Genomic DNA, 24,960 nt, shown 5'->3' on the forward strand with positions numbered 1-24,960 from the left:
TTGGTTTTTTTTTTTGTTTTTTTTTTTTGTTTTGTTTTGTTTTTTTTACCTATGGCACTCTTCAGTTGACCAAAAAAAAATTGTAGATGTTTTTCCAGAATTAAATCCTCTCAGGAGAGCTTCTGAGTTCCACTTTTGTATCCTTTGGAAGCAAAATGAAAAGCAGGGAGAAAGAGGAGAGATAAGGGAGACGAAGCTCTAGGAGCCTAGAAAACCCTGGAGAAGTGTGCCCAGGAGTCTAAGTTGTATGTAGCTGTTCCCTCTCTTCATGAGCATCCCGGAGTCTGACCTTGTCTTCCTGCTCAGAGACCCCTTTTGCCCCCATTGGCTTCCTGTTTATACCCCAGAACTCTAGCTAGATGAAGAATTCCTGCTTCTAAGGAACTTAAAGTATGCCTAGAGATCTCCATGTTCCATGTTCCCCACTCACCTTGGGTTCCTAGTCTTTAAAACACAGGTAATGAGAAAGCACACTCTCGTGACTTGTTATCAGAATCTGCAGTGTGTAAAAATCATTTAGGATGTCGTCTGACATTGATTGGCATGTGTTCAGGAAGCAGCCACTGATTTTTTTTTTTGGGGGGGGGGGGGTCAGTAGTACAAATATAGCCATTCCAAATGGTTTTAGTTTCTTGGAGACCAAACAGTCTGATTTCCTCAATTAATTTTACAATTAAGAAACTATAACTCACACTGAGTGTGCTATAATCTTAGCATTCATTAGACTGAGGCAGGAGGATGTCAAGTTTGAGGTAAACCCATGAAAGAATCTGAGGAAGAAAGAAAAGGGGAGGTTGAGGGAAAGAAAACTATGAAGGAAATTATGCTGCCCATTAGAGAATGACTGCTCTCTGCAGTTAAACAGGAGACCCGTGGAGGAAACACCGTCTTTGGAGCCTAGCAGTTCAGTCCTAGGCTCAAACTGCTGCACTTCTTGCTAACTGTGTGGCTTTGTACTCACATCTTCCCTTCTCTGGGTGTCTCTAGGTCCTTGAGCACAAAATAGCTAGAACTCAACCAACCTAGATGGATTGTGGTGAAAATTGAAAAATAATGATTGGAAAAAATTAATGACTGAATAATGTGACTAGCGCGCTGCCTGGAAGTTAACGAGCGTTCGATAGCGAGGAGCTGTCATTATTTCAAAGCCGCTCAGCTGGGCTGTCGGAGGCTGGCAGCTGAGCCTCCACATGCTATCCAAGCTCACCACCTCGGCACCCACCCTTTCTTTCTACAAAGGGGGGAGGGGTCCCCACACTCGCTTTTGTCAAGTCCACTCAGTGGCTGTTCTGTGATTAGTAGATGCTGCCAACTATTGCAATCACCCATGCCTGTGGATAAGTAAAACTCAGAAAGTCCTTGTTCTCAAGGGAAAAGAGAAGGAGAAACTGAGAAGGAAAGCCCCCGCAGTCTGTGCAGGATTTTTTTTTTTTAAACCAGTCCAGTCCATTGTGAGAAGTTTTGCTCTGGCAGCTGAGCCCTGCCACGCTGTGAGCAATGGAGGCTCATAAAGAGCTTGCCCAGGCTGCTTCGTTGACACCATTGCTCTGATGCTGTTGTTGGGTACACATAGCTACACAAAGACAAGAAGCATGGGGAAACTGAGCCAGATGACTACATTTCCTTTAGAGAGAGAGAGGAAGAAATTCTATCTCTTGATACCAACAATGGCACTTCACCGTTCATAGACCTCATGATGCCCAGGAGAGACAACAGGCTCTCATGGAAGGATTGGGAACGGAAAATGAGGTCTATAGTCCGGTGGGTGTGAAAAAAGTTACCCTCTTGAAGATTTTTTTTCAAGGTCACTATAAAAGGTTAGAAGGTCTTTAACCCCAGCACTCAGGAGGCAGAGGCAGGTGGATCTCCATGAGTTTGGGTAAGTCTGATTGATATAGCAAGTTCCAGAACAGGCAGCACTACAACATGGTGAGGTGCTATCTCAAAATCAAAAACTAAAAAAGCACAGCATAACGTTGGACTATTAGGGGGTTAAGGGAATCTTTAAGGGACTTTCTAGTCTATCTGTTCTCATTGTTTGCCATGGACTCTCCATCACTATCCCAGGAACAGTAGTATTCCAGGGAGTATCCTGTAGGAAGCTTTCGATTTTTGAGATGTTAGAGATCTTAAGACAGAAGGATTGGTGAGTTTGGGTTTAGTTTCAGTATGAAACCACTTTCTGCTGCCCCATTTTCGACAAAGGGTAAATGGTAAATAACAGTGGGACACACTTGCCTTTCTTGTATTCCCATTTCTTGGAGCTGTAGCATTTGCTGGGAGACATTTCACAGAGCAAAGCATAGCTATTCATCATTATCAACAATGGAGGTGGCTGGGAAGAGCAAGAAACAAGTTAACGAACAATGAAATCAAATCAGACTGGGCTTGAGGAGGGCCGACTTCAGCATAGTGCGTGGGTTTCCATGGTCTTCCATGCATCATTGTACATCAGAACAAAGCTCACTTTCTTGCTGATCAGCCAAGTCATAGTATAGTTTGAAGTGGAAATTCTGGGCCCAGACAAAGCAGAAAATCGGTACTAAGCCTAGTGTAAGCAGCCGTCACAATCGAAATTGATTGAAATTCGCTTTCCTTAATATGCAAAATGGAACACTCAGACATCAAAATGCTCCCAAAGATTCATCATACCACAGTGCAAGCATCTGTAGCACAAGCCTTTCCAGTTGCATCTTTCCCGTTTCTCTACCTCTGATGCTTTGCTCTCAGGCAATGCCATTGAATGCATTTTTTCTCTTTTGTTTCTACAGTTCTTATTGGCTTCCCAACAGGAGCATCTCTTTGAACTGTTCCTAATCTTAGCAGAAAGGCAAAACCCAGTCACAGCCTTTACCAGAGATCGATCAAAAAGACATTGAATGGAAACCGGCGTAACCAACATTAGGTTATTTCTCTAGTAATTTCTTGATTATCCGTAAATAAATACCACCCAGATTTGATTTAAGTGGACTGCAAGATTCCTACAACAGCAATGTGAGAAAGCCAGTTTCCACTGGTGTCCAAAAGTGATATCTCCTTAGCTAGTTAATAAAAAGTGATTAGGAAAGAGAATGCTGAATCATACCAAAAAAGTCTCATCCACATAGGAAGATGAAAACTCCTTCACCATTAAGATGCACATGCCTAGGCTTCTTTTTTCAATGTGTCATTAGTCGTGTAGTTAAATTGGACGTGGTGTGACATGGATTTAAGATGTACTGTTGTCTGTGGTCTCTCTCCAGGAAGCGAATTCGTTGGGTAAGAACCTGACAAAGACGGAGAGTGCGCAGCTCTTCAGGATGTGGTATGGATTTGATCACAAGTATCCTTTCTAATGACAACCTGGCAGGTCCTCCTCATCACGGAGGAATAGGACTGCTACTTCCTGAGGAGCACACAAAGGTAAAGTGAATCCACGGGCAAGCCTACGCCAAGGAATGACTTCAAAACCTAAAACCACATAGACCATTGTGAAGCGTTGAAAAGCAAAGGGAAATCCCTGTGTAAAATGTGCGTGATGTTTCTGCGGCGATCGGGTATTTTCTAATGTCGGATAACAAAATCGCGTGGTCCTGAAGAATTTATCTATTTTGTTGTTCTATATAAAGGTCTTACAAGGTCTTACTTCCAGTTGGGCTGGCCAGAGACCTGCTTCACCAAACAGTCTCAATGACCTTTGCAGGCTTTGGTTGGTCTGATGGGCGTGGACAGGCCTGAGCTACACCCGCTTCCCAGGAACCACTGTATATACCGTGTCCTGTGTAAAATGATGGGGTAGAAGGAGAAATGAATAAGCTGAGGACCGGAAGTCTGGTTCCTCATAGTATAAAACAGTGTTGCTCTTTGTTTCCCCTCAGGAACACTTAGGTAAGCTTTTAATTCTGAAAAGAATTAAAAAAAAAAAATTCTAGCCATCAGTGTGAATGCAGCAGTTCAGACATGCCGTGTCATGTGAGTTCGGGGGCTGAAACGCCAGGCTGAAGTGCTTGGCCCTGTAGAAGCAAGCCGTCCATGGCTAATCCAGTCAAGAGCTCCACACGGGAGGAAACAGACAATTGCGCTGTGAGCTGAATGTTTTGGGTCCTCGCTGGTTTTCTGTAGTGACAAAATCCCTCTCCATTCAGTGAGAAAACGCCAGTCTCTGGATTAAAACCCAAAGCAATGATTAAAACCACAACATGTCGTCAGGAGAGGGGAAGTTAAGAGGAGAGAAAGGATCTCTTTGCAAGCTTGATAGAACTCCGCAAACAGGTGAAGGAGGAGAAGCTGTAACACGAGGGGCGCGAGGGGCGAGGAGGCAAGAAATATGGTAAATTCACATCTGGGATGAAAGGAGCACAAATCAGAGAAGGACTAGAAATTAGAAAGGAAGGTTAAGACGGAAGTGAAGAGAAGCCAACTGAAGATGCACAGAGAGGTAAGTAAGAGCATGTTCGTGTGTAAATTAGAGAACATCCATACCTGTAGCGCTCCATATCACGTGGTGCTGTGGAGGGCGGGGCTTGGAGCTGAGCTCTGCTTAAACTCATCTGGGCTGTCTGTGGCCAGATTCCTCACTGGCAACTCTGCATTTGTGTAGGCAGTGCAGGCTACCACCCTGCAAAAAGCAATGCAGCTTGGTCATTAGTGGCCTCTTGCTCTGGTCTCACTAGCTACCTGGAGCCTTCCTGGTCTCTAGGGAGTTTGTTCTTGGCGAGTTATTGCAGGTTAATACTCCTTCTGGATTTTTCTTCTAGAAACAGGTGCCATTGATTTCAGTCTCTGATAAAACCAAATTTATAGGAAGGTGTAAGAATTGACTGAAGAAAACACCTGATGAAATACACAGCAAGGAAATAGGACATCAGAAACCTGGTAAGAGGTTTTTATATTCTCCCTCCAAATTCTGAACGTGCTTTGAGGGAAGCTTTCCAACAAAGAAAAAGGATGAAGTAGAAAAATTAGCTAGGAGACAAGAAAATGAAATTTGGAGCCCACTCAAATTTTTAGCTTGGAGCAGCAGGCTCTAAATTTAGATGATGTCACAGGTTTTAATCTCACTTTCCACCAAAGGTTTATTTCCATACGATTAAGGACAGCCTAATAGAAATGAAAGCAGATTTATCCTCTGTGTAATATCTCTCCGCACGGCCATGTGTCCTCCTGTGCATTCCTTCCAGAAACTGCAGTGCAGCCGTCATTGCGCCTTTCTCAGAGACAACAGGGGTTTTGTGTCCTAGTTAAGGTCTGAAGTTTACCTGGAGAGGAGCAGGCCAACCAGTTTTAATTCTGGGACCTCGTCATATAGCTGTATTTTCAGACAAATTATAAATGTGGCGTTTTACATTCACTCTGTTGCCCACTTATAACCCTGTCACCCTAATAGGTTAGGCCGTGCCAGTCATTGCCAAAGTAGGGACAGTCCCCCACTGGAGTCAGGTTACCTAACCTTGACCAGAGGAGATACTAGGATGCTGGTAGAAATGGGTTGTACAGTGTGGAACTACTGAGACTTCATCTCCATAAAATCCCATCCCACGCTTAAAGCAGCATAAAGAATTGCTGCTTGTTTTTGTAGTGCTGAGAGTTTAAACCAAGGGCCTTGCAAATGCTAGACATGAGCTATACACACACACACACACACACACACACACTCACCCTTTTAATTTTCTATTTTGAGGTAGCATCTTGCTAAGTACTGGTCTTGAACTCAGTCAAGAGCCCAGGCAGGCCTTGAACTTGCCAACATCTTGCCTCAGCCTTCTAGGAAGAATTCTTGACAGAATGGAGAAGGTAGTTCCGTGATAGGACTCTTTTTTTTTTTTTTTTTTTTTTTTTTTTGGTTTTTCGAGACAAGGTTTCTCTGTGGCTTTGGAGCCTGTCCTGGAGCTAGCTCTTGTAGACCAGGCTGGTCTCGAACTCACAGAGATCCGCCTGCCTCTGCCTTCGTGATAGGACTCTTGCCGATGATGAAAGGCCTTGGGTTTGAGCCCTAGTATGGTAAAAGGGGAATTTTTGCCAAATAAATAAATAAATAAATAAATGAGCCTTCAGACACACCTGAATTAGACAGAGTTCTCCAGAGAAGCTGCTGGAAATGATTGATTCATGCATATGTGCATGTAGAGACCCATTCCAAAGAACTGGTTTGAGTAGTCGTAGAAGCTAACAAGCATACAGTTTGAAGGGCACGCTCTCAGCCTGGAAGCCAGGGTAGCTACTAATGCTGCAGTCTTGAGGAAGAATCCTGCAGAGCCTCCTCCGTTCTGCTTTCAAAGCTATGCAACTAATTGCAGGAAGCCCACTGGGTAATTTATTTACTTCGAATCGGCTGGTTGTACATTTAACCATATCTACAAATGCTTTTGAGAGTAACATCAAAAGGAGGCTTTAACTGACTACTGAGGTAGTCTCTTAGAAATTGCGTCATGATAACCCCCATTCCTATGCAGTGGATACCCAATGTTCAGACTCAAGGGTGGTTTATTATTTTAGCATTATTAGCAATAAAGCAAACCACTGGGGCTCACTTTTTTGTTGTTTTATTTTTACATGACAAGTAATTCATACATACATTCTTAAGAAAAATTTCCTCGAGACTACAGGGGTTGGGAGAATTACACAAATGAAGATTTAATAAAGATGGGCAGTGGCCAAGCATGGTACAGAGGGCTTTCCACTCAGCCCCGCACTTCTGTTCTAGGCTCTGCAGGAGATTGGGAGTGCTAGAGAATACACACAAAGAGACCATTGGGGTCAAGGGTGGCCTCAGTGCAGCAACCTGGGCTCTCCTGTTGTCAGAAGCCTATAGTGCCCAAATTGATGATTAATGACAGTTTCATCACAATTCAATGTGGGCAGCAATTCTGAACCATGCAACAGAGAGAAGAAATTGAGACATAAGGGGATGGTGGGGAACAAATGCTATTGGGTACTACCAGGTACTGACTTCATGAATCGTAGAACCTCTCTTTTGGTTTGGATTCTTACCACCACCCTTGTGACAGAAAGCCAAATTCCCAGATCACTTACCTAAGTAGCTTCACATTTTCCAGCTGGTAAAATTCAATTCTGTTCAAGCCCAGATCCCTCCAAAGGCCACAGAGATATTCAAATGAACTTTTCTGTGAGGGATTCTCTTACTCTACTTATAAAACCAAACCCCTTAGCTCAGTATGTGCTTGGAGCTGCCCTTTAGACAAGGACGAGCCTGATTCCTCACTATGTAGTGCGTCACTCGCCTCTCAAATGTCTGTTGACAATATTCTGGTGAGACCAGGGTTGGGGGTCAGAGTCAGTCACAGAGAGAATACCCACCATGGAGGAGCTGCTAAGTTTCTGAGTCATAGCCTCGAAGTTTGGGCTGGGCTATGCCACAACAGTAGAGCCCTCAGAATGGGTGAGGTCCTGCATTTGATTCCTAGCACCATAAAAACAAATCATATCTTCAACTTTTCTGGGGCATAAAGTTAAATATGCAAGGGACTTTAAAAAGTACTTCAGTCTTCTAAGGCAATAGATTTAGTCTAACTAAGGTCCAAGGAGGCAGAAATGTAAACCAGACACCAAACGTCTGTATCAACATGTTCCCGTGGGGTGGAATAGCCTTCCCTATCCAGAAAATTAAAGTCAACTCTGGCCCCGTGTGCCCTGTGTATGTCAGGGACAGCTTCTTGCTGGCTCTCCCCTCAGACTGCAATGCCTCTACCCTCCCCCTCTCTCATTCCTCTTGCCTGCAAGACCCTCCTGGCGCTATATTGGAATCAGCAAGTTCCTGTAGGGCATTCACTCAGTTCTTCTCTGCTTTATGACTGCCCTACAGATGTACTTTTTAGTATATTATGTGCTTTCTTTTAATTGCCTCCTCTGACCAGGATATATTCTCTCTGGAAATGGAGATTTGGGTCTGTTCTTGTTCTGTGGTTGTCCTTAAGACACAGAATAATGTCTGGCAGAGAGGGGACACTCAATAAATATTTGTTGGTTGAATGAATTAATGATGAATGAACAAATGAATCAGACAAGCCAGAAAGCAAGGTTTTCTATCCAAGGCACCTTCACTTCAGATATTGATGTAGCAAGAAATGCATATTAATTATCTGAAGGTTACTAAGTGAGCCTGCAAACAGGGCAAGGTCAATTGGATGGCAGTGGTTTTCATCTAGGCGGCCCCATATAGATACTCACCCAAGCCTCCCTAGCCTATGTATCTCACTCTCTGGACTTAGCCGCACACCTGACATGGGTCCCAATTACCTTAGCTGCCCTTAAGTCAGTTCTCCCTTCTTTAGTCCCTACCCTACACAGGGAGAAAGAAATACATTCTCCCCCACCCATTAATTTTCTGGTGTAACCACCAGGATTTTGCAAGCCTAATTTACTAGTGACTTAATTAATAACACAGGAGCCCAAAATTTCATGGCTTAGATTCTGGTTAAAGAAAGATGATTATCTACTACATACAAGAGAGGACTTTTTTTTTTTAAAAAAATCTAACCTCTTAAAGGATAAACTCAAATGACCCAGATATTACATGTAGACGTGTTCTACTCTGCTGCTGAACTACTGTGTCTAGCCTAGTCCTGGCTTAGAGGCCCTGTGCGCTCTGTATGGGTGACTGAATATAGCTTATCCCAATGTTGGTTCTATTAACATTAAACCCAAAATTTTAGAACCACCTACCAACCTCACTAAGAATCTCACATAATGAGCAGCTTAGAAGCTACAATTGGTGCATCCTTATTCATATCTTAAGACATCTGGTAGAATGACTGGGCTAGACTCGGGTGTTACTGCTGGTGCGGGAATCTTGCATGCCTTCTCCATGACTAATGGTCCTGCTGGCTTGTCGGCTGTGTAGAGTCTTTCTCCATTCCGTCATTTATCATTGCTCTCCTTAAGCATGTGTATATATTAGTCCTACCAAAGCAAATGACACAAGATAAAAAAATGACCTATTCCAAAATAAAAAGGGCAGCATCAAATCATCTTAAGCACTTCCCCTGTGCCAATATCAACTAACATAAGGACTTAGTGTGTGCTTGCCAGCATTTTACATGATGCGAAGAATTCTCAGAGATAACAATGAATTCACAGATTGACTCAACAGTAGAATTCCAGAAAGCCACAACGGTAGAGAGCTCACAGAGCTCACGGGCCAAGTACCCACCAAACGAAAGATCACTGAAGACCTGTGAGTACCGTGGCCCTTGTATGTTCCCATTGGGCGGGGTGACAGACTTCCTGAACGCTACGGCATGAGTAGTTGGGACTACACCCTAAGAGACACAAACGCTGAGCATCTGGGTTATTCTCCAACAGTATTTCAAATCACATATTTAGGGAGCTTAAATGAAACAATAGTTTGATCTTAACAGAGAAAAAGAAAAAGGGAGTGATAATGGAAGAAAGATTACTTCTCCTAAAATTTGACGGAATGCTTTCTATCCCACATGGTCACTCTTACGTTGAATCCTAGGTGTGAACATTATGAGCAGAAACCTCAGTTCCAAATGATGATTCCCCACAGTGCAGATCTTCACTGTGCTGACTGCTGGAAGCAGTCCTAAGTCATTTACTGGAGTAGTGATATAGGCTTTGTGAATGGCTGAGTCTGCCTTACACAGTGTCCCAGAGGAGCAAAGACTTCTGCTTCATAAACAAGCCACTGAGCCCAAAGGCAAGAAAGGCTCATCTGAGGAATCCAATGTTGCTGCTGGATCTGAAGCCAGCAGCGTAGTCTATTCAATGTCCCATCAGAGGACCCGAGGCTCTTGGTTTGTGTGTTCCATCTACTGAGCGCTCCTGTCCTTGGCATTTGTGCGTTGCCAGTGCTGCACTTGTGTCTAGTATTGTCCTAGTTGTCATCATAGTATTGCAATGTCATCATTTCTTAGTTGTTCATTAGAAGTTTCACCAGTCTGGGCATGAGGCACATTTTATTTTCATTAGCAAGCAGGGAAGATAGCGAAATCTGCAGGTAACACTCTAATGAGTGTCCACTATGTGCCAGGTGACACATTATGCAAGCGGTTCTCAACCTGTCAGTCACGATCCCCTTGGGAGTTGAATGACCCTTTCACAGGGGTCTCCTAAGGCCATTGGAAAAGGCAGATATTTGCATTATGATTCATAATAGCAAAATTTCAGCTATGAAAAAAATGAAAACAGCAGCAATTAAAATATTTTTTCTGGTTGGGAGTTATCATAACACGAGAATCTGTATTCAAGAGTTGCAGCATTAGAAAGGTTGAGAACAACTCCATTAGATGCTAGGTTTCAGTAGCAAACAAGGTAGTTAGGCACCTACCTTGAAGTTCTGCTGATTGCCTTGTTGAAGTAAGTGTTGGCCCCAGATCCTTTTGAAATCACTAATGAGAAAAAGCCTTGGGGAAGGGGGATGTGTTTAGAGGTGCTCAGATTACAGATATATATCAGATGATCCCAAAGTGGCTTCAGGGAAACACTATTATTTGTTCATATTTGAGACAAGCAAAAATTAATCTGCTTTCTGAAGGCTGTCTCTGACTAGCTCCCTAATGGCGTCCTCACAGAAGAATGCCTACAGCATTGTATCTGCTTTCCCCAGGAAGCTGGCCAGAGACATACTCCCACAGGGAGCAGCAATTCTGCCACTGCCTCCGTCCCTGGGCTAGTTCCTTGGGCATTCCAGTTGGCTTTTGGTCACCCTTTTCCTTCATAGGTGTCACTGTTGAAATAGCTTACATTTAGCCCTTGGTTTTAGTCCCCAAACAATAGAAATTAAAATTAACTGCAAGAAAAAGCCATTTTCCTGGGCCCTGTGTTCTAATGGCATTGTGGTGGAAGCAACACACAGGACTTTTAACAGGGTAACAGAGACCGTCATGTTCAAGTCTAATGTGGATCTTCACTGCCTTCTCCATGTAATAAGATGAATGCATGCTGCCCTTTGTTTTGTCTGAATCCTGAGAAAGCTGACCAATTATTAGAAGCCTCCGACTGAGAGCAACCCAACTCACTAGCATCCCAGAACCAAAACACTGAAAATACTCAAAGAGTGCTATTTTCTTAAGTACATCATAAATCCGTAGTTGGAGACAGCTCTTCAAGACATTGACTGTAAGTACAGATTTGACCCTCTGAATTCCTGTCTAGACACCATGGTCTCCCACTGTCATTAAGAAAATCAGGCTCCAAAGATGGTGACTGGGTTTTCCACAACGGTCCTAGAGTTCGTTCTACATGAGCTTTAAGACCCCTAAAATATTTTTCTCTTTTTCTCATAAACATATTTTAATAATATCTCTATTAGATGAGAATGCTTTCTTATTTCACCTCATCTTTAAAGCAAACAAAATGAAAATTGAGATTTACGCAACCACAAAATCAAAACGTAGGTCCACCTTTTGTGAAAAATAGGTTCCCAAATTATTTTAAATTATGACACCGAAGCAGTCTATTAAGGACTTTCCCAAGGTACGGCACTGTCTTAGACATTCCTCATGCCTTCGCTGTTGCGTGATTGTCAAGGCCATTTTAGGTTCCTGATGCATGGTGTAGACAAATTCCACAGAGCTGCTATTCTGATTGGTTTTGTTTGATGATTTCTGATTTATAGGCATCCTTTTAAGAAGGCATTTCTAGAATAAAGAAAGGCACCCTCAAATATCCCACTGTTGCCTTTTATCAAATATAGAAGATCTGCTTTAATGACCAGCCATTGATTCTCTACTATGAATCACTTCTTTGCCGCTTAGCTTATATCAACTGCGATTTGCTGTTATGGCCTACCCAAGACTAGTTATGTAATCATTTGGTGTGCTTTGATTATTAAAGGGATTCACTCAGGGCACTTGGAGTGATGCTTAATAAACTGCTAATTTTAGTATGCGTTACAGCCACGGTTCTAAAAGAAGTGCCGTGTGGTACATTTAATGTTCCTTATCACTAGTTCCCTGTGAGTCGTTCAACTCCCTTTCTTTTACACCCCAGCAATAGTGTTTAGTTTAGCAGCTGTATTTTTACTACGTAAGGACGACTTGGGTCTCCATAAGGAAAAGGCTTCATTTGGGCTGTGAGCCACCACAGTTCTCTGACCCCGAGTCAGCAGCCCAGACTGGTTGCTAAGCTGCACTATTTTGTGCTCTGCGCTGTACACACAGTCGATTCGCTTATAATTTCTCCTAAGTTACGGTCCATCCTCCCATAGTTACTGTTCTGGAAATTATGCCGTGGAGAGCAATTTGGACTTGATAGAGAAATGCAGCAATTTTTTGGATTCCACAATGGCAGCAATACTAGGCTTTGATGATAATTATTCCTCTTGTACCTTCCCTCGATAAAGGAAGCCTCCCAATTGCCCCTTTCCAGGTGAAGCTGTGCTGCTTTCCCATTAGCGATGCGATGTCGTATTGATGATTTCTGGCTTAGTGTTGTATTATTTGATCTAAAGGTATTCAAAGAAAACAACGTAAAGACTTTTCAAATCGAATGCCCACTGCTTCAGTATCCCCAGTATTGCATTTTGTTTTCACATTTCTTCCTCCTTGAGGGTGGGGGAGTCTTCTGTTATAAAGTTGAATTGTCACTTAGTCACTCCTCAACTGTGGCAGCCAAGGTATTTCCAAGTTACAAATTCATGAGCTACCAGAGACATGCTATCAGCATAGAGGGCTGCCGCTGCCTGCACAGATTACCGCCTAGCAGGAGCCTGGTCCCTCCGGAGGACTGAAGTTACTTAGCACCTGTCTGTATATAAAGCCATTGTAGATGTCACACAGCACAGAGCGCCCCAAATCAAGGTTTCCCTCACTGGGTAGACATGGCGACGGTGCCGTCTCAGCGTATGTCACACCGCCTCGAAAGTGTGAGTGGACAGTGCAGCACGCTGATGCTTCACAGAGGACGGACTTACTAGAGTGATAATTACTGTTCTTCCATGGAGGAGTTAGTTTCCTAACGTGGAATTGAAGGATGAGACGGGAATCTGAGCATTCTAAACAAGGAGGATAGCATGGCGGAAAACCTTGTGACAGCTGCAGATGAAAGAAAACGAGCAAGGCGGAGAGAATCAGAAGAAAGAGATGAAAGGCAGTCTCCAGGGGGCAAGCGTATTTCCAGAGAGGAACGCATCTAAGCGTTCCACAGTTACAGTCACAGTGAGAAGTCTCAGCTACGTGTGGTGCCACATGCACCTGGGAGGCAGAGGCAAGCAGAGCTCTGTGAGTTCAAGCCCAGCCTGTCCTGTATGAGTTCCAGGGAGACCATGTTATTAGAATGGGGCAGGGGAGAGGAGGAAAAGAATCCTCTCGTACTGCTCATTTATATTTTGTCTGGTGGCTTAGTGGCTAAAAAACGAATGGAAGCGTTTTTGATTCATCCCCATGACAGTCATTGATCAGACACCTACACTGAATACTTCCAAAATTTTTCTCCCTCGGGGTGGGGGAAGTACGTCTTCAACCTTCTTCTGAAGCCGTAGAAGTAAATTAGTCATCAGATCCTGGTCCTAGGGACAGAGGTCCCGTTTATGAGAACAGAACACTCACTTCTCAGTGTCTCCCCTTGGGGATTAGGCTCCAACAGATGAGTTCCGGCACCACAGACAGCTGGAACATTGAGAAGCTGTGGAAGTCAAAAAGGCGTGCAACGAGAAGCAGCTCTGGAGAGTCAGGGATCCATGGGGAGAGGACTTAGGCACTGAGTGGCCGTCAGAGTCTACCAGGAAGCTGAGGGTGCGAGAGGCTTTCTGACTGGTCAGCAAAATCACCAGCAAGTGCAAGGTGTTTGGCAAACCACACAACTGTCAGGAAGTAAAACCCGAGTGTTCTCCATGCCCAGGCTGTCAGTCACACACATCACGGGAAACCATTTTTGCTCTTGAGAGCGGGAGATGAATGCTAAGCACAGAGGCCCCCAGCGCCCTTGTTATAGTGATGACAGCTAATGGCCAGATGTCCAGCGATGAGACAGGGGGGACAAAATGGCCTTGGAGAGCTGCTTCCCAAACAGCCCCTGATTTCCTATTTGGGTAACAATTAGCGCAGTAAATTCTCATTCTGCTCTGAATGATCTTCTGGGTCTTCAGCCTGCACTCTAAGACATAAATGTGTTAAGATATGAACGTGTTCTCTCATAAAGAGATTGAGTCTTAGATTTCCTCTAATGATGATGAGCCAGTAGGGTAAGAATTCAGGGCAAAGTCAAGCAGAATACTTTGCAGCTAAAAGCCCAGCCATCAGCCAGCTGACCTGGTCGTTAGCTAGCAATCTACTGTCAGAAATGGCAGGATTTCCAACAGAGGTCTTAGCTAACCTAACAGAAAATGTGTGGATGAAAATTCACTTTGAAAGAAAAAGTTGCTCTTTGTTCTCAGACTGGTAAACTACACTGTCACCAGCCTCCCAGCCATGCCCAGCTCCTAGGGCAGCCTGTTGCCAGCAATAGTGGCTGGTGCTGTCGTCTTTCAAAAGCAGGGGAAGAAGCACAGGGGAGCCACCCTCCTCCCAAAGGAAGCAGACACATCCTGCAACCCTTGCCTTTGACACCCCTTGGAGCTATTTCCTCAAAATTCCTTGAAATCCTGCCGTGTACAGGGTCTTGTTGACGTGTTGCCTATAAACACAGCCGGAACACAGGATGCTCTGCAGGCCCATGCCTGGAGTTCTCATGTGGACTAACCAGCTGGTACTGGAAGGGTCTGGAACAGCTTTGCGTTCTCCTCTTAACTTTTCCCCAGCAACTGCAAAAACTGTTCCTGGCATCCCTCACTCTGGCCTAGGCTTGGATTGCAGGCACACTGAGTCATTCTGGGCATTTTCAAGTGTAGCATGCTAGTGTCTATCATGAGAGCTGGCATATGCTACAGGCTGAGAAATGAAGGGGTCTCCAGAAACAAACACCCCACATCTTAAACAGCTCAGAAGCCTGCTGTTGAACTGTTTTTGACCAATGTTTCTCCTTTTGGAAAAAAAAAAAATCCTTCCCTCTAAGTCCTCAGGCCCTCTGTAAGCTGCGGCGCTCAGAAGACGAGCATTATGGTAATTGGCAATTCTACAAGCACTTTGCAAGCATCAAGTGCTTCATAAAGTTGAAAAGATACTAAATTCAGTGGCAGGTTTACAGGCCCAAAGGCCCGGAGCCTCTCTACGCAAATAGAAACAAAGGATTTTATTACATTTTTATTATTTTTAAATTCTAGCTGATTTCCCACTATATTCAAGATTATGATGAGCATGTAAGTTTCCTCTCAGTCATCAGACACATCTGATCAAGAAATCTTTCTCCCTGCATCTTTGGTTCCCACAAATCTCACTCCTCGAAAATGCCACACCGCAACATGGCCACCTTTGCCCTTCCCGAAAGGAGCTGATGGCCTCTGGCTGGCCAAGGCCTTTCCTTCCTGATGCAGTCTTGTCAGAACTGTTTGTGTTTCCAGGAGGAACTGTACTTAAATCCCTGCTACACGTGTCTTTCTGTGAGTCCAGTCTGTTGAGGGCCTATTAGAAGATTTCAGTCTGCGGTTTGGAAGCCACAGTTCAGAACTCAGTAGTGGGTCTCAAAGTCAGTTTAGTGGGCTCCTAGCCAGACTTTTTAATATATCAGAGTGTGCTGCATTCTGTAAGCTTGACATCTGTTGGCATTGTGCCCTACCATGCCCTGTGCAGGAATTCTCAGGACTTTCCCCCGATTGTTTTAAGTAGTTAGCGAGACAAAGTGCCCTGAGAACCCAGAGGAGTGGCTCATCGCTTGGCTTTGGAAAAGTACAGAATTGATGCCTTCGAGCTGGACTTAGGTAGAATTTGATAGATAGGATGGGGATGGTGGGGACGATAGGAAGTTTGAGGTTCTGACTTCTTAGGTGTAGAACCTCAGGCTCCTGGGCCCCTCTGTGCCGCTGTTTTTAAATCCACTGGATGAGTCACATTTGTCCTGCCCAATAGCTGGACCGTCCAAATGGAGTGAGCAAGAACTAACGTGTCAAACAATCACTAGGTGGGCTGGGGTGAGAGTCGCTGCTTGGCATGTTCAGGACTGGCTGTTAAAAGACGACAGTCTAAAAAGCCACATGAAAGGAAATGTGTAAAGATTTTGAATGCTGGGGGACTTTGCCGGGCTGTGATTCGGGAGACAATAAAGAATCAGGTAGTGTGTGGACACAGGAGTGATCCTGGCTGCTTTTAGAAGGATTGATTTAGCAGCATTGATTCAGACGTCACCGAGTACCTAATTATGGTAGTTACAATGGGAATAGACAGGAAAAGGGCAAGGGCTAAGAAACTCTTGCTCCAAGTCCTGAGAATCAGCTGTGACATTATTGAGGACATCAGATCTACAGAGATAAAGGGTCAGGCGGTAAGGAAGTAGGGGTCCGCGTGACCATAGGTGCCCTGCCCTGCTGACCCTAAGTGGAATGATACAGTCATGGTGGACAGACTGTGGTGAGAGGTAACTAGGAAGTGAATCCCCTCCCACCCAGGTATTTGGTGAGTTCATGCAGAGCCAGTTCTTGGGGATAAGCAAGCCATTTTCCTCACAGATGGCATTCTCTAGACCTCTGAGTGAACTCACTTTTTCTCTTCGAGCAGCTCTCTTACAGGGGAACACTCCACAGTTAACACCCTGTGCAAAGAGAGACGGAACATTTATTTCAGTATTTTGTGCTAATTTGGTCTCATCAACTTGTCTTCTGTCTGTAGACCTCACCAAAATTCACCTCAGGCTAACTCGTGTCATGAACAGGTGAGGCTGGTCCACATCCTACCAAGTCAAGTTCAGACTCATTAGCCCCAGGTGGCACAGCATGAGTCAGATGGCTCAGTTCACACGGCTGTCACTAAGCTATGTAACGTGGGGATAACTACTGGAACTCTCTGGACCTTGATCTATAACGTATGGGTAATGACAATAATAACCTCTACAAAAAAGACAAGATCTCCTGAGTAAATTGGGAGTGTGGGGAACTTGGGGGAGGGGAGAGAGGAGAGGCAGGGAGGGGAGCAGAGAAAAATGTAGAGTTCAATAAAAATTAAAAAAAATCAATAAAAACAAACAAACAAAACAAAAACAAAAAAATAATAACCTCTACATTGTATGATCTGGGCGAGAGTCCCACAACTGTACACAGCACATGTAGCAAAGAGTGTCCAAAAAAAGATGATTACCCAAGGGCATGAATTTGATATTGTTTCACCCTAACCATCCACAGCCTTTCCATGTTTCCATAGAAGGGTTCACATAGGCTCTGCCCAAGCAGAGGCTCTGCCAGGACTGGTCTGGCCAGTCCTGTCCCTTTGAAAGCAAAAAAAAAAAAAAAACAAACTGTAAAACCAGCTCTAACTGCCAAGCCTTATGAAACCATGGAGAGGGGCACATGAAAACACGGGTTCTCAGGGTGTGAGGGTTCTTACATAAACTTGCATGCAGACTGCTTTGTGTTAGGGAAGTGGCTTCTGTGGCAAAAGAACAGAGAGGGAGTTTCCTTTAGCTGTTAGACAGAGAAACAGGTCCTTGCAGGCCTGGTACAAGCTCACATGGCCAGCGAGCCTGAGTTGCAAGCCTGATCCATAAGTTGCTGCTGGTGACCTCTGGGGCCCAACTGCATGGTCTTTGAACATACGTTTGAGCCTATTTGGGAAATACCTGGCTTACGTAGCTTTTCCTACAATGAACACTGTATTTACTTGAATAAAAGTGCTTGCAATACCACATAGAAACTGTTGGACTGGTGTTGAGGCAGGAGAAAGCCAGCCACCCCAGGACTCTGCTGCCTGTAGCCAAAGAGACCACTCCCCCTCTCCCCCAAGTACTCGGTCCTCAGTCATTCAAGACTAGAGCAAGTGGTCTCACTTCCGAGTGTTGAATTCCAGTGAGGGATACTTGGTATTTCCAGACCACGCTGAATTGGAAAGAAGTTATTTTGTTGGGATGGTCTGTAGCTGGGCCTTAAGGTGTCCAGAGAGCAGAGGTAGGGAAACTGAGGCTCAGAAAAATCTAAGACTAAACTTGAGGGCCAGAACTCCCATCTTGAAGGACCATTTCCCTGTCCTACGCTTTGTAACACTGGGCCTCAAAGAGACATAGCTTCCATCTGATTTGTGATTCAACCAAAAATGACCATATTTTCTTAGGACGAATTGTCTTTGAGGAATTTCTGTTTCGTTTTCATTCTTCCCGTTGTCTGCTTCCTTTGACTCATCTTCATTTTGGCTTGCCTTCTTGTCTTTCTAATTGTTCCATTTGTTGGTGCAAACAAAAATGTACTGGTTCCTTTCCTACCCTCCCATCTTATGAAGCCAGAGAGCCTCTTCTGGATGGAAACCCACAAAAAGTCATGCTTATAGAAATGGATGGTCACACTCGGCAGGGGGTGGGGTGGGGAGTAGCCCGGTGTTCCCTGCAGCGGGGAGCTAGATCCATCATCTCAGTTCTCACAACAGCACAGGCTAAGATTCCAGCCGCTGCCTCAGGTCCGCGGTTCAGTCCAGGTTGGTCTTTGAACAGTTAGATGTTTCTTTTTTGTTTGCTTTTGTGTTTTGAGACAGGGTTTCTCTGTGTCGTCCTGGCTGCCCTGGAACTCACTCTGTAGACCAGGGTGATCTCAAACTCAGGGATCCTCCTACCTCTGCTCCCAGAAGACGGGGGTTGAAGGGGTGTACCACCATTCTTTGTTTTTATTTGCGGTTTGGTTGGTGAGTAGGAAAGTCCATTTCCCTACCTGGAATTCCCTGTTGCTTGCCTTCCTGGGGAAAAGAAGGTTACCCTGGCTATCACCCATCATTTGGTGAAGAAAATCAGGGAATCGGCTAAAAAATGTTGTGAAGTCTGACTGTAAATTATTTCATTACTATTTCCCTATCTGCTTTCTACATAGCAAATGTTTCATTACTTTTCTGTTTCATCTTATCTAAAAGTTTTTATAAAAATACTATCAAAAGGCTACTTAGAACAGATAACGGAGCGACACTCTAGAGTGAGTACATCTGTTTCTCAGCCTCCTGGATCAAGCAGTTAGCTAGGCTTCCTTTCCACTAGAATGGCAGACGAAGAGGTGCGGTTCCTGCTTGAGGAAGATTTTTTTTTTTTTTTTTTTTTTTTTTTTTTGGTTTTTTGAGACAGGGTTTCACTGTAGTTTTAGAGCCTGTCCTGGAACTAGCTCTTGTAGACCAGGCTGGCCTTGAACTCACAGAGATCCGCCTGCCTCTGGCTCCCGAGTGCTGGGATTAAAGGCGTGCGCCACCACCGCCCGGCTTGAGGAAGATTTTGATATTCATCCTTTTCCTCTACTTTCTCCTCACCTGGACGGCAATTCTTGGCATACAAGGATCGTCTTTTACCTTAGCCAAATGAAGAGAGGAGAGGTGGCCTTTCTCATATTCTGAGAGAGTTGTGTCTGGCATGTCAGAAATCACATTCACATATGAACATGCCTTAGCGTGGACTCGTCTGAAGTTTGTTTTTGTATAGTTGGGCCTCCAACGAACCTGATGGGGAGAGAGAACTGTTAAACATTAGACCCAGTTCTCTTTCTCCTTTGTTTTAATCAAAAGGAAATTCTTTACCCTCTGAGCCTTTTAAAAAAAAATTGCAGCTTTCAGAGGAACACATGCTTTTCCTCCTTCTGTGGGACAGCTGTGTTAAAGGTGGCACACTAGTAAGTGAGGTCCCTCTTCAAGCCGACAGAGACTCTGGCTCACACCCTTTCTTGGGGTGCCTCTCTGTCCTGGTGAGAGACATGCGTCACCATTTTCACAACAGCCCCACAAACACTCCAGATTTCACTGTGTCCGCCGTGCCGCTCATCTGAAAACAGTCCCAAGCAGTAAAAGCTCCTGCCCTTTGCTTCTAAAGCAAGCCCAGCTCAGTTGAGGCAATGCCCTTAACTCAATCTGAGTGGTTGCATTACAGAGCTTCATACCTTAAAGACTGATTTCCGCCTTCCGTCTAAATGTTTGATCATCAGCTCCAACCAGTCTGCGCCACCCTGCACCCCCTACCGCACATCTCCCATTGTTTTGTCTTCAGTGACTTCATACTCTACCCTACTTTCCCCAAATCTCCAGCCCTCTGACTTCTCGCTCTGAACAATTGATCTCGCTTCCTTCCTCACAAAGAATGCGGAAGACACATTGGGTGGGACCTGTTCCCATCAACCTGTCAAACATCAAAACCAGTCGATTCCTAGGATTCTCCTTTCTGGTGTAGTCAACCTCCCAGCTACATCCTTTGAGATGACTTTTAAATGCATAATTCCGGGCCACTTAACAACAGTGACATGAATAAAATCCTGCAGGGACTTCACAGCCCCTCACATGTCGCCGTCCCTTCCAGGCCAAACTCCTCAGAACACTGATTTTGTAAGCTATTCATTTTTCCTAGCTATTCAAGCTGCTGCCTGGCTCCCCCTCTTTCCCAGTGCAGCCTGTCAGTCCACAGGGCTATCCCATTACCAAACACTAAGTATTGTCAGCGCTGTTCTGACCTGTCTCGCAGCAGCAGCTGACACAGTTGATCTTTGGACACTGCCTTATTATTGACGTGCTCTCATAGTCACTCCCTCCTTAGCTCCATGCTGTCTGGGCATTTCCTACCTCTCTTCTGGGCAGGCATTTTCAGGCTCATCCTCATTTTTAAAAAATATTTCTTTTTTAAATTACTGTGTGTGTGTGTGTGTGTGTGTGTGCATGTGTGTGTCTGTTCTGAAGCATGTGTACCCTATGGCACATATGGAAGTCAGAGAACAACTTGCAAGAGTCTACTCTCTCCTCCCACCATTGGGCATTGGGTCCTTAAATTGAACCTAGGTTATCAGCCTGGTGGCAAGCACCTTCATCCACTGAATCATCTCACTGACCCGACTTAATTTTTTTTTTTTTTAGTCCATTAAATGTCATCATTAACTATGGTGCTGTTAGGATCGTCCTTTCCTATTACTAAAGTCTCTGTCTTTTCCTTTCGATTCTGGGATTAAAACAACGTGGAAACCAACATGGAGCCTACATGTATCTCCCCACCAAACTCTGAGTCCTAGCTGCCCTCACTTGGTGTTGGGATTGCATTGGTGTGCCCCACGGGTGCAGCCGTCCTTTCCACAGCTGATCCGGGGAGTCCTCCTCCAAGCCCCACCCACAACCATTCTTCCCTCCGTCCTGATACTGAAGCAGATGTCAGGGAGTTTTCTGGATACTTTCTCTCATCCAACGGTGACACAAATTGTCATTTTACCCTTGCCATTGCCTTCAGGGTAAATACTTCCGAATGCTGACACGCTGACACCGTTACTATCTGGTTGGCTCTCGTTTAAAGAGCAATGCAGTCCCCCCTCCGCCCCTGCCTAGTGCACCAAGACAAGCAAGAATTAAGAGTGGGGAAACTGTATCAGTTATAAAATTCTGTTCAGGACCAGGTATGTTTTGCAAAAGGAAAAGAATCAGATGCCAGGAAACACTTTGCTTTGTTTCTGTTGTTACTGTTGTTGTTCAGAGAGACCGTTGGTAGTGGGCACCGTTTTTGTTTACCTTCTACAGGTCAGAGTCACTAAATTACACAGAAACACACAAAGGACTCCAACCTGCATCAAGAATGTCAAAACGCTGAAGGAGTACTGTCTCCCCATCATAGATATTTATATCCCTTATATCTGGTGACATTGTAAATGAATTTTAAAATTAATATTTTGATCATTGGATCTTGTAACTGAGCATATTCACATTGAGTTTGTCAAAAGATCCATAGTGTGGCCTATAAAAGAGACATCGCCTAATGTATTTTAAAATGCCATCTTTTCCTTTAGCAAAGAGCCACTACACAGCTAGAATAAATATTTTGTCCTAGTCTCTTTTAGTCATTGTCTGTTTGTTTGTACACTAGTAAAGAAAACATCCTCCTCCACAAAGCCTCATGAGAATGAAGAGTTTCAGTTGTTCAGGAAGTAAATGTTGTGTTTTTGCAAACAATCTCTTGTACCCTTATTAAAAGCCCAGCGTTCATAGGCACTTTTCCAAATAATATGCCTTCCTCTGCCAATACGCAGAGCACCCCTCGGTTAATACAGACCATGACTAATTGTGACCTGAACAACAGATGACATCAGAGAAAACTAGCATAAATTATCCCAATGTGAAGTGTAAATAGATCTATCCATTGAAGGAAGTCAATTTACATGATTCCTCTCCCTGCTGTCATTTCTGAAAGTAAGCACTCATCTAAAGAGTGTCCAGCACAAAGGCTGGAATGCTAATTATTCCTGGAGTTATGTGGGCTTGATGGGTAAGCCATTCTTTCAGCCATAACGTTCAAGCTGAGCCAGCCATTGATCACTCACCAGCCTGTAAGTTCATCTGGACTAGTGCTTGGATAGTTAGAGAAGTGCTCAGATCTCTGCTCATAGAGTCCCTGGGTGGTAGAACCGTAGCATGGGCAGATCCCTCAGGCGAAGACAAATCTCTCCCATTTTTAGCGTTCAGCAAGGAAACAAAAAAGTGCTTCCCTTTCTAGGCAACTGTGAATCCCCTTTGACACCAGAGGAATCAGTGGCAGACAGATCACCTGAACACCCCAGGCTCAAGCAGAAGGCCTCATTCATCGCGCAGGGACATAATAGGGACTCCTGCAGTTTTTTTTCTCTGTATTTCCGTACTGCAGCCAACACCACATTATGAAGCCTTGTCATTTATTTGATTGACTCCCACTCACGGCGGCTCTTGCCTAGCTGTTGAAAATTACTTTTGCCCCCCCCCCCCCGCCACACCACCACCCTTTATATCTTGGTAGAACATCTTATTCTGAGAATTGACTTATTCTCACCCTTTGTTCCCACACTTTTGTTAGGAAAAGGATTTTTAAGAGAATGCCCCCACCACTCCTGCCAGCCCCCAAAGGAAAAGACTCAAAAAGAATTTAACATTTCCTGTCACACACATGTCCATGTGACCACACACAATTAGTCTTCTGGACAATAGAGAAGGGTGAAGCAGGAAAAAAATATCTATAACTTCTCATCGTGTTGAGTCTATGGAATACACTACACAGTGCAATGATCTATTAAGGTTAAAAACCTTTACCTTCTCTGCTGGGTCTCTGAATTGCCCATATTGGTCATTTTGGTAAATAAAAGAATAAAGATTAGAAAATAGGATAGTTGCAGATTTGAGCTCCCAAAGTGCCGGTGCCCAGACAGCTGCAACATCACTTGTATTATTACAGTAATTTTTATATTACTAGCATTTGAGAACTATATTACCTGGCAGCTATGGATTGCTTTGACAGTTTGCCCACAAACAGGCGAGACAGGAAGAGGGGGTAATTCTTTCAAGAACAGACAGATGTTTATATGTGTATTTGCACATGCGTGTATGGCCTACTGTACATGCCTCGGCCATGCCAGGCATGCTCTACCTAGCCAGAGTGATTAAAAATAGATCTCTCAGTAGGAATTTTTGCAGCTCATTTTCGTCTTTTGAAATAAGGTGATATTTGATGTTTTTTTAAACATTGCCTGGTTTTGATAACTTGTTTTAGTTGATCTTGCGAACTCTGCTTCTGGGCAGCTGTTTGTCTCTGGAGGTTTAGTTGTGGACGCTGATCTTGTTGCCCCAAGGGTAGTGGCACTGAGTGTGGTGTTTGATATCTAAGGCAGTCAAATAATAGCCTGCGAGGGGTCGGCAGTGTACTCTGTAAGTGTCTAGCCCAGAAACCAGACTTGCTGGCCCATAAGATCAGCAGTCCTGGTGTTTGTTCCACTGATGTGTCCTCCAAAGGGATCCAGGCAGCACCTTCTGAGGTGCTCAGCGGATGGCTAAGAAGCGTTAAGGGTGAGCCATAGAGCTGCAGCTTCCTCCGTTATCTTTGCCTGCCTCCTAGGTGCATGGAGAACTGGATCCACCCACAGCATGGTGGTCCCATAACACAGCCTTTCCTCCAGCGGTAGATTTCCCAGGATGCATTGCAGCTCAGCTTTGAGGACCATTCAGTTATATGGGCTTCCTTTAAGGGATTGTGCTTTATTTTATGTTCAAAAGTTTGTGTTATTTTTGTTAAGAGGAAACCCATAAATTGTGTATTCGGGCTCTACTGTGTTCCTGCCCATGTGAGTAAATGCTGGAAGAAAAACAAGGTAATTTCCAGTCTACAACATTAATTCTTCTAATAAATCACAACTGCAAAAGATCTCAATCCCTCCAGAGCATCATCTTCTGCACTTACCTGTCAGTGCCGTTTTGGTGAACGAATAAAATTTCAGTGTGTTCCAGTGAGGTTCAGAAATCCTTTGAGTTTAACCCCCAGCGTTGTGTCTAGTGTTGACCCTCTCCACATCTTTGCAACCGTTCCGCACAGCTCACCCTATCCGGCGCTAAGGCAAGCATCATGTCACCTTCTGACGTGTGTATTTAAAACTAAATTCATAGACAGGAAGGAAATTGTAATCATTCCAGTGCCTTCCCTTCTCCCATGGAAATGTACATTATTCCGTCGTGGCCTAGCGTGAGTCTTCTGCCCTCCTTTACAGCCCAGCCTACTGAGCTGATTATTCTAAAATCCTCTTGAACATCGGGACTGCAGGCATCAGAGGCTCCCAAACGGATCCCATCTCAGGTACGCATGCCCAAGACCAAGGTTCGCAGGAGCTAAACCCATTGCTCCAAAGAGCCTGCTAACAGAGGCTCCAAAGAACAGTGGGAAGGATCCTAATTAAAGCAAATTGCCTCCCAATCATGCTAAATTAATGCTGCCCTGAGACACTCTCAGAGAAAAGAATTTATTATATTTACTGGAAGTGCCAAAAGGTATTTGGACAGACTCTTCAGCCTTAGGGATAATGAGAGAGACAGTCTTCAGAATTTTGTTAAGGATTTCGTCAAGAATTTTCTTAGAATTAAGGGTCCTTTTCAGCTTTAATTATGATTCGGTTACCAGCAAAAGCGCTTAAGTTCAGACGATTCTTACTGTGGGAAATACGGCTAATCCTGACGGTGCCTGATACCCCGCGACGCATGCGCAGTT

At 44.4% G+C, this 24,960-nt stretch overlaps 1 protein-coding gene across 1 annotated transcript in view; it reads left to right on the forward strand.

The window, feature by feature from the left end:
* Slc9a9 (solute carrier family 9 member A9) overlaps positions 1-24,960 on the forward strand; it is a 545,494-nt gene that overhangs the window by 448,458 nt on the left and 72,076 nt on the right. The window contains exon 14 of the mRNA XM_038322078.2: positions 3,243-3,322. Coding sequence (XP_038178006.1) covers positions 3,243-3,322 — 80 coding nt within the window. The remainder of the gene's footprint in view (positions 1-3,242; positions 3,323-24,960) is intronic.

The sequence above is a fragment of the Arvicola amphibius genome, chromosome 3, assembly GCF_903992535.2.
Source record: "Arvicola amphibius chromosome 3, mArvAmp1.2, whole genome shotgun sequence".
NCBI lineage: Eukaryota > Metazoa > Chordata > Mammalia > Rodentia > Cricetidae > Arvicola > Arvicola amphibius.